General features: G+C 55.5%; 2 protein-coding genes across 2 annotated transcripts; both read left to right on the top strand.

Moving 5' to 3' along the window:
• Positions 1-28: 28 nt before the first annotated feature.
• LOC103779716 (immunoglobulin superfamily member 21-like) lies at positions 29-2,107 on the top strand (the record flags this gene model as incomplete). The annotated part of the gene is made up of 4 exons (XM_008947361.1): positions 29-114; positions 1,189-1,381; positions 1,480-1,518; positions 2,034-2,107. Coding segments are annotated over 4 exons (392 nt in total), but the record flags the coding sequence as incomplete, so codon positions are not given.
• A 5,592-nt stretch (positions 2,108-7,699) lies between these two features.
• On the top strand, positions 7,700-9,664 carry LOC103779717 (kelch domain-containing protein 7A-like; the record flags this gene model as incomplete). The annotated part of the gene is made up of 1 exon (XM_008947362.1): positions 7,700-9,664. A coding segment is annotated over exon 1 (1,965 nt), but the record flags the coding sequence as incomplete, so codon positions are not given.
• Positions 9,665-9,670: the final 6 nt, after the last annotated feature.

The raw sequence follows: 9,670 nt of genomic DNA on the forward strand, positions 1-9,670 counted from the left end.
ACCCCCTTCTCTTGCCCTTCCCTTGCAGTTGCTCCCAAGGGCCCGAAGATCACCATGACCCCCACCAGAGCCCGTGTTGGAGACACCGTCCGCATCTTGGTGCAGGGCTTCCAGGTCAGCATCCTCCCCTCTCCCCATCGCCAGGGGTGGGGGCAAATTCCATGCCAATGGGGTTGGCTGGGTGGCCTTGGGTTGCATCATGGTCTCTAGATTGAGTGCAACCTCAGCAAGTTTGTAGATGATCCCAAACTGGGAGGTGCTGTTGATATGCCAGAGGGATGGGATGCCACCCAGAGGGACGTGGATAGGATGGAGAAGTGGGTTCAGGTGAACCTCATGAGGTTCAACAAGGCCAAGTGCAGGGTCCTGCATTTGGGTCAGGGTAACCAGCACTACCACTATAGGCTGTGAGGGGGTTACTGGAGAGCAGCCCTGTGGAAAGAGACCTGTGAGTGATGGTAGAAATGCTGGACGTGAGCCACCAATGGGCCATGGCAGCCCAGAAGGCCAGTGACATCCTGGGCTGCATCCAAAGCAGTGTGGCCAGCAGATGGAGAGAGGGCTCTGCCCTGGGGAGACCTCACCTGGAGTCTGTGTCCAGCTCTGGAGCCCCAGCACAAGAAGGATGCGGAGCTGTTGGAACGTGTCCAGAGGAGAGCCACAGAAATGATCAAGGGATTGGAGCAGCTCTCCTGTGAGGACAGGCTGAGGGAGATCGGGCTGTTCAGCCTGGAGAAGGCTCTGGGGTGACCTTATAGTGACCTACCAGTACCTGAAGGGGACCTACATGAAGGTGGGGAAAGGTCTATTCAAAAGGCTTTGGGTTGATAGGACGAGGAGTGATGGCTTTAAACTAGGAAAAGACAGATTTAAACTCAATATTAGAAACAAATTCTTTAATATAAGAGTGATAGATCATTGGAATGGGCTGCCCAGAGAGGTGGTGGAGACCCCAACCCTGGAATCCTTCAAGGTCAGGCTTGACCAGGCCCTGGGCGATCTGCCCTAGGTCGAGATGTCCCAGCTTGTGTCGCGAGGCTGGACCAGATGACCTCTAGAATTCCCTTCCAGCCCAAACCACCCTATGATTCTACACCACTGGTGCACCCTGGGGGTTCCAGCTGTACTTTGAGGCAGGGTTTGCTGACCCCCTACGCCCACCTCACAGCTCCCCCAATCTCCCCACAGAACGAAGTCTTCCCCGAGCCCCTCTTCACCTGGACGCGGGTGGGGAGCCGGCTCCTCGACGGCAGCGCCGAGCACGATGGCAAAGAGCTGGTGCTGGAGAGGGTCCCGGCCGAGCTCAACGGCTCCATGTACCGCTGCACGGCCCAGAATCCCCTGGGCTCCACCGACACCCACACTCGCCTCATCGTTTTCGGTAGGGCAGCTCTGCAGGGGTCACCTTCGTAGATCTTCGCTCGTATCCTCACTCCCCCTCTGCTAAAATGGTCTCTCTGGTCATTTCTTTCCTGTTAGAAAACCCAAATATTCCCAGAGGAACAGAGGACTCCAATGGTGAGTGGTGGTGGGACTGGTGTTTCTACCTGATACCCCCCCCAGGAGGGAAGGACTGGGCAGGGAGCAGCTCTCTTTGCGTTGCCTCAAGACCTTGGGCATCTCTTCTTGCAGCTCCCCAAGCCCTTGGCCATCTCCCACTGCACCTCCCCAAGCCCTTGGCCCTCCCCTTTTACCCCCCCAAACCTTTGGCCACCTCCCCTTGCACCACCCCAAGCCCTTGGCCCTCTCCTTGCATCTCCCCAAGCCTTTGGCCAACTCCCCAAGCCCTTGGCCATCTCCCCTTGCATCACCCCAAACCCTTGCCCTTTGCATCAGGACTGTCCCTCCACCAAAATGGGTCCTGCAAATACCCCACCCAACATCCCTGACCTTCTGCCTGCCCCACACAAGCTCCCTAGCAAGTTTAGGAGGGGAATCCCCCCAAAAAAAGTCTGGTGACCCCATCCTACTTCAAACCCAAGCACTGAGACGTGGTTCCCTAAACTCCCCATCCCTTTTCTCCTCCTGCCTAGGTTCACTCACTGGCCACCACGGCTTCAGACTAGTTTTGGTGCTTACCCTAACAGTGATCCTGGAGCTAACGTGAAGCTTCGCCTGCCTCTTCCTCCTCCTCCTCTTCCTCCCTACGGCTCCACTTGGCATTTACACCTCCGTCAATCGGTTCTCTTGGCTCTCTCTTTTTTTTTTTTCTATACTATTTACAGTCTCTTGGTCTCTTTCTGTCTGTGTCTTGGCTTCCTCAGACAATTTAATTAAAAGGAAAAAGAGAACTCTCCCCTGGTAGGAGGCTGTGTGTAATGTTTTGCCTCGTGCTGGGTTCTCCAGTGCTGTCTTGGGGTACCCAGAGGCTTTGCAAGGTCTTGGTGAGGGCAGGGGATGGGGGCTGTGATGGAAGGACCAGATTTCCCCTGGAAAAAAAAATCCATTTACACCATTCCCACCTCACTGAGGTCTCAGTCACCCCCCACCACCACCAATGGAGGACCCCATTTGTCCCCAACACGAGGGACGTTGGGGACGAGCCCTCTCCACTGGCACTCACGTGGATGGCGGCGCTGGGAGCCCCAAAGCTGTGGATCATTGGCCTCACCCAGACCTCCATGGGGGGAAAATCGACTGCTGGCAGACAGGTGACACTTGTCCCGGGCTGGATGGTCGATCTCTAGTGACAGGCAGCTCCAGACCCCAAATGTCAGCGCTCACACATGAGCAGGCAGCACACGTCCTGTCGGGCAGCGCTGGCGAGGTGGCACCGACCACGTTTTGAGCATTGCACCCACGTCTGCTCTGTGCCACCCTCCCCGTCCCTCTTGGCCAATTGTCACCATGGAGACAGAGAATGGTCCAGCGTGACCGGATCCTGGCCATTCCCACAGTACCCCGTGCCACTGGGTGCATTCCAGGATGGCATTACTCCTGCTGCAGGCAGCTCTTTGCAAAAACCAGCTGGTTTTGCCCCAGTCCTGCCCAGTGCTGGGGGATGTTGGTGGTTTGCCCCAGCTGCTTTCCCTCCTCCTGGTGCCCTGGGAACATCCAGCCCCGGCTCAGGATCCCTGGGGAGGATGTGGGGGGAGAGGAGCCAGGGTGCTCCCCTGCCTTTTCCTCTGGGAACTCTTAATCCTAGAGGATTAGCCAGCAGTCGTGTGGTGCTCCATCTTTCCAAAGCCCCATACGAGTGCTAAGCATTATTATTAATATTATGATTAATTATTATTAAGCAGATTCAGTCCCTACCATGCTCTGTTGCCAACCTTGCTGCAAGCGCTTTCCCAGCCTCAAAGGAGCCCAATGAACACGCAGCAGCTCAGGAGTGTCTTCTCCTATGCAAAAAGCACCTGGGTTTATAATTTGGGCTGGAAGGAACGTGGGGACAGGTTGGAGCTGGGTGGGAAGTGGGAGGATCAGCAGCTCCACGCTCATCCTGAGCATCCACATCCCTACGGACCAGCTGACTACTTCGGCTCCTCCAGCTCGTTGCATCTCCTTGGCTGAAAAAGGAACCTTCAGTTTTTAAAAGAATCTTTAGTTTTTTCAAGGGAAGCTGTATTTTTTTTTTAGGGAAAGCTGCATGACTCAGTTTACCCCTGCAGTACTGAGCAGGGAGGAGAGCCCTGAAAAAGGAACCTTCAGTTTTTAAAAGAATCTTTAGTTTTTTCAAGGGAAGCTGTATTTTTTTTTTAGGGAAAGCTGCATGACTCAGTTTACCCCTGCAGTACTGAGCAGGGAGGAGAGCCCCACACTACAGCATGGATGCTTCTTGCCCTTCTCGGTGGGGGGGAAAAAGGAACCTTTAGTTTTTAAAAGAATCTTTAGTGTTTTCAAGGGAAGCTGTATTTTTTTTAGAGAAAGCTGCATGACTCAGTTTACCTCTGCAGTACTGAGCAGGGAGGAGAGCCCCACACTACAGCATGGATACTTCTTGCCCTTCTCGGTGGATTGCAAATGCTCTGAGGGCCTCATCCCAACGTGATTAAACAACCATTAGGCCTTCTCGCTTCAAAAAATGAGGATTTACAGACGCCCAAACCTCCATTTATATGCAAATGTGGCAGTTTTTGCCTGGAACCATGGAAATGAGGAGCATTACAGCAGCAGTGCCACCATCACAGGCTCTGCTTGATGCCATCTCGGGAGCGACAGGATCTCCCCATCCAGCATCTGGGAGAGGACCGGTGGGCTCAGTGATCCTGCAGCCCAAATCCACCCCTCCATGTGCATTCTTAGCTCTTTCCCCAGGGGTGCTGATGGGCCAGGCTGTAGGCTGGGACCTCCTCAGCACCAGAACAGCCAAAGCAAAGAGTGAGAGGACAAGGGATCCTCTCCTCATTTGGGGCAGAGATGCTGCCTGCTGTCCCAAAGTCCCCCCAAGATGAATGACACAGAGAGATGCCATCCCACCAAAGCAGTGAGCCAAAGAAAACCCATCCACACCACGCTGGACCTTGCCTTCACCTCCTGCCTGCTCTTGTCTTTCACCTCCCAGCCCTACCTCCCCATCCCCATCCACCTTGCTCCAGGTAATTACAAAGGACGTCAATTAAATCCCTGGCTCCCCCCTGCCACACACACACCCTGTTGTTTGAGGACCTGGCAGTGAATAATGCAGGAGGCTGGAGGGGGAAAGAGCTGCTCAGGTTGTTCCATTATTGATGAGAGATGACAGATCCATGGCTGACAACCTGCCTAAGAGAGATGATTAGCTGGTAAAAAATTAATCGGGCTTCTTAGGGATGACGCGAGCTGAAAACCCCAAGGAGCAGCGTTGTGGATGTTCCCTAATTTCAGGGGACTTTGAAAAGGCTTTAGCAAACTTTGGAAGAGGCAATTACCTTCAATTAGAGTCACGAGTGCCGAGCCTGTCACCGTGGCCTCCTCACCCAAGGCATAGCCAAAGATCTGTGTCTACGTTGCATCTCAGATCCTCCTTCCCAACATCATCCCCAGCAACTCAAACTCACCCGTTAGGTTCTGGTGTCCCCCCTCCCCTCCCCAAGCCTGCCATTTCTGAAGGCAACAGCACCCAGAGCACACTGCCTGCCAAAAACACCTTCACTTCCCCCTCGTGCTCCTGGTGTCACCTTCCCAAGGTCCATAAATCCCACCCAGGAGGAGGATGGGTAACCAAGCTCATCCTGGCATGCGCCCAGAGTCAGGGTTTGGTAGCCCAGCGTTGCATCCCTCAAAGACACAGCACATCTAAGTGGCCAACCCCTTGGGATATTAAGGTGGAGGGCACAAATCCAGGGATGCTGCAGCTCGATGGGGCTGGGAGTGCTGGTGGGAGGGATGGTGGCCTTTGCTGGGTGCTCCCCCTGCCTCCCTCACCTCATCACCAGGCACAGTTCCTGCCGTGGTTGGGCTGCCAAGCACATGCATAATTCATCCTTCCCAGCTCACGAACATGAGGAGTTTTGCAGATCTACCAACAGATGAAAAACTGCAGCAACAAGAGATGAAGAAAGCCAAGGGTCATGGCCACACGTGGGTGGCCAGACCCTTCCCCAATTAGCCAAGTCCTGCCCCAATGCGTGTCCCTGTTACCCCAGCTCCAGCCTCAGCTTCAGGACACTCTGGGTTTGCAAGCAGGAGGAATATCCCTGTCTCCAAGGTTTTGTCCAGACCAAGCCCCCCCAGTGACAGATTTTGGGTCCAAATAGGGTGGAGGAGAGCGGCTGGGTGGGTTTCGGCTGGTGCTGCTTTGGTCCCGGGTGCATCTGAGGGATCCACCACACCAGCGCTTGCCCTGCTTTGAAGTCCATCTCTAAACATCCCCCCAACCTCTTCACTGCTGCATTTCCCCACGCTGCACCCCTATGAGGTGACAACTTCCTGAGCAACCCCCTAAAAGCCACTGGTGGTGTCTCCCTGTTCACAGGGCACGGGGGTCTCCAACTGCCAAGCCAACACGGGGAGTTTAACCTTCTGCTTCCTTTCCATCCCCTTTCCCTATATATATATAAAATATGCTATTTACCACCTGATCCTCCACCTAACCAGCACCCCCAGCAAGTCCAGTGGCAGATATACAACCACCCCCATCCCTTTTGGTACCACCACGGTCCCGGTGCGAAGCCGTCGGGTGAAATTCAGCATCTCAGCCTTGTTAGGGGACATCTCAGCGCTTGCAGATGTTGGTGATGGTGGGGAACATGTCCCCAGGGAGGTTCAGATGCTTGTCCCCATCACAAAAGGCATTGCCTGAGCTCCTACAATGGCTGGTGAAGTTCAGCTGATGGACAGGAGGTGGTCTGGGACCTGGGCATGAGCTCACGAGCACCCACCACTCATTAAAGACCCATGGCAAGACCTCCTCCGTCCACACATGCCACGACTCGTGCAGTTGGGACCCATCACACCCACACCTCATACAAGGCATTGATTTTAGCATCATCTGGGTTCATTTCTCTGGCAAATCCCACCAGACTGGGACTGAGCGAGCGGGGAGTGTGTCCCTGCATACAAACAGGAGCAGCCACCCACCACCCCACCCCCTCACTCACATTTTTGGCTGTTTCTTTGTAGGGCCTCGCTTCTTTATGCATCTCTCAGCGTGTGAGATGTTCCCCTTGGGGAAAAGGAAATTAATTTGATCCCTTTGAATTCAGCTCACTTAGCAGTGGTTGTGGAGGGATGTCATTCCCCAGGCCCCCTCCTCTCCCTCACCCCCCCACCACAGTCCAGGCACAGGGACCCAGCTGCCTCAGGGACAACGGGGACAGCAATTCCCCTCAATCTTTGAAATTCAGATCAGGACCAGACACATCACCAACATCTTTCCAGAGGGAGAAAGAAGCGAGTGTGAGACTGTCTGGCATCCTCTGTGCCTCAGTTTCCCCACGGTGACTCCAGTCCCCACAGACATTAAGCAACACATCGCTTTGAATCAACGACTCACATCTCTCCCACCCCTTCCCATCCCCAAATTTCACCCTGGTCCCTGCACTTTTGTATCCCGTCCTCAGTTCATCCCTCTCCCTATGGATTCAGGTCTCTAAACACAGTGGCCACCAGCTGCAGTTTCACTCCACCAAATGTTTTTCGATGCTGGATATTTCCCCCCCTTCTCCTAAAGCCCTCAGCTCTTTTTCCACCAGTTCTTAATTTCCCTGCCACTTCCAAGCTGGCCTCAAAGAGACCCCAGAAGGTTTCGGGCTATTTCCTGTCACCCTTCGTTAGCTGGCGTGCCACAAATGAAAGCCACCAAATTAGTCACCCGCCCGTGGCACCGAGCAGCTGCTCAGCATCGGACCAAAGGTCTGCCCAGCACCGGGCAGCTTCTCCCTCCCTCCCTTCCCTGCACCTGCAGCCAGGCATGGGGCACCTTTCCTGGGCAAAACAACTTCTTTTTCCCTTGTCATTGTAGAATCCTTTTTTTTCGAAAGAAAGGAGGAGGCAGCACCACCGGGGCTGCTCGGTGATATTTTTCCTCCTTTTGTTCTGGGTTTCGCTGATCTCTGAGCGTCTCTGTTTACCAGGCTAATAAAACCAGCTCTGTGCTGCCAACTCTGGGCTGCACCTTTTCCCCGGAGCCCAGCCCAGCCCAAACACGCAAAACTCGTCCGGAAACCTCCTGCCAGCTTTGCCCTTTCAAAGTCACCTTGCCCCAAACCTTCAGCTCCGCTCTCCGGCTTCGCTCGCCAATTATTAATCGCCTCCTCCACATTCCGGGCACGGAAAAATGCCCCAGCAGGCATCCCTGCCCTGGCATTCCGACATGCAGCTGGCCGGCAAGCTGGTCCTCTCCGCCGCCGCTCTGCTCCTCCTGGCTTGGGCATACAGGTTTTATAAGTCCCGCTCGCTTGCCGAGGGCAAAATCCCTCTGGCTGGCACGGGAGAGGAAAGGGAAAACGCTGCCCGGGATGGGGATGGGGCCGTGGGTCTGCGCCGGAGGAGGGTGCTCGGTGAGGAGTTGAGGAGGGATGGTGGGGATGGAGAAGTGAGTGTCCCTAGGGCACGGCACACGCCTCCCCCGGGGCATCGAAGGCTGCCAAGGGGTCAGGAGGAGGAGGAGGAGGAAGAGGGGGAAGGAGAGGAGATGGTTTCTGAAGCAGAGGTGACTCGTGGGAGAGAAGGGATGGCCGGGAAGGGGAGTGAGCTAGGAAGCGAGCTGGGAAGTGAGATGGGAAGTAAGTTTGGAAGCAAAGCGGGAATCAGGATGGAAAGTGATCTGGGAAATGAGCCGGGAAGTGTGACAGGAAGGGAACCAGGAAACAAACTGGGAAACAAGGCAGGAATCAAGTTGGGAAGTGAGCTGGGAAACAAGCAGGGAAGTGTGCTGGCAAATGAGCAAGGAAGTGAACTGGGAAGTGAGGAGGAAAGTGAGCTGGCAAGTATGCCAGGAAGTGAGCCAGGAAATGAGCTAGGAAGTGAACCAGGAAAGGAGCCAAGAAGTAGGCCAGGAAGCAAGGCAGGAAGCAAGGCAGGAAGGAAGCAGATCTATTCTGACCCTGGGGACACAGCCGAAAGGGTGAGCAGCTGTGGGCAGGAGGACACGCTTGCCCCGGACACCGGGCCTCCCCCTGGGCTTGCTGTTGCCCAGATGGCACCTGATGGACATACCCAAAGCACGCAGCAGGATTTGGCCATCGGAGGCATGAGCCTGGAGGCCAAGGGGAGCAGGGGGACAATCCAGACCCTGACCGCCTCCTCGGACCTGGGGCTAATGATGACGGCGAGAGACGTGGGGTCAGATGCCTCCTACTCTTTCTCCTCGGTCTCAAAGATCCAAGTGGAGGAGAACTACATCTCTGACCTGAAGGGTGGGGCTGGGAAGCCAGTCCCTGGCCTCAAAGGCAAAGTCTACGACTACTACGTCCAGTCCATCTCCCAGTCGGTGTCGAAGAAGAGGTCTCTTCCCTACATCCCTCCAGGAACATCTCAGAACCGCCACCCAGAGAGGATCAAAGAGGAGCTGCAGAGCTTTGCAACCCAGGAGCTGGATACTGCTTCAGCAACACAAGGTCTCACCACCTCTTCTATAGTTACATCACCTGCAGAGAGCTTGGATGTCTCCCCTGAGCCACCATCTCCTGGCTGCAAGGAGATCCTCCAGGTCACTGACAGTCCCCACCCCCAGCTGCCCATGAAGGGTTTTGGGGTCACAGCACCAGTCAGCACACCTCCTACAAGCCCACGGCTTGGACTCTTGGCCAGCAATGACCTCTTTCAAACCCCACCACCCACCCACGTGGATCTGGGGAACTGCTACGAGGTCCTCTGCAGAGCCAAAGCCCAGAAACTCAGCCACCTCCAAGAGGCTGCCTACGAGGTGATGAGCAACAACTACCTGCAGGTGCTGAGGACCCCCTCCATCTACGGCCACCTCAACGCCGGTGAGCGAGACCTCATCCTGCGGCGGAGGATGAGAGGGAAGACGCACGTGGTTGTGGCCGACATCGACGTGCAGGAGCCCGACCTCCACACCAGCCGCCTCTGCTACTACGACGACGGAGGGGACCGCTGGCACCACCTCTGCCACGTGCCCCCAGAGGTGGTCTCCCGGGGTTGCGCCATGTGCAGCATGTTCAACTACCTCTTCGTGGCGGCCGGCTGCGAGGGCATGGGCGGGAGGCAGAGACCTTCCAACCGCGTCTTCTGCTACGACCCCCTGAGCAACGTCTGGAGGGAGATCCGCCCGCTGAACCAAGCG

Source organism: Merops nubicus, unplaced genomic scaffold (assembly GCF_000691845.1).
Source record: "Merops nubicus isolate BGI_N331 unplaced genomic scaffold, ASM69184v1 scaffold23899, whole genome shotgun sequence".
Taxonomy (NCBI): Eukaryota; Metazoa; Chordata; class Aves; order Coraciiformes; family Meropidae; genus Merops; species Merops nubicus.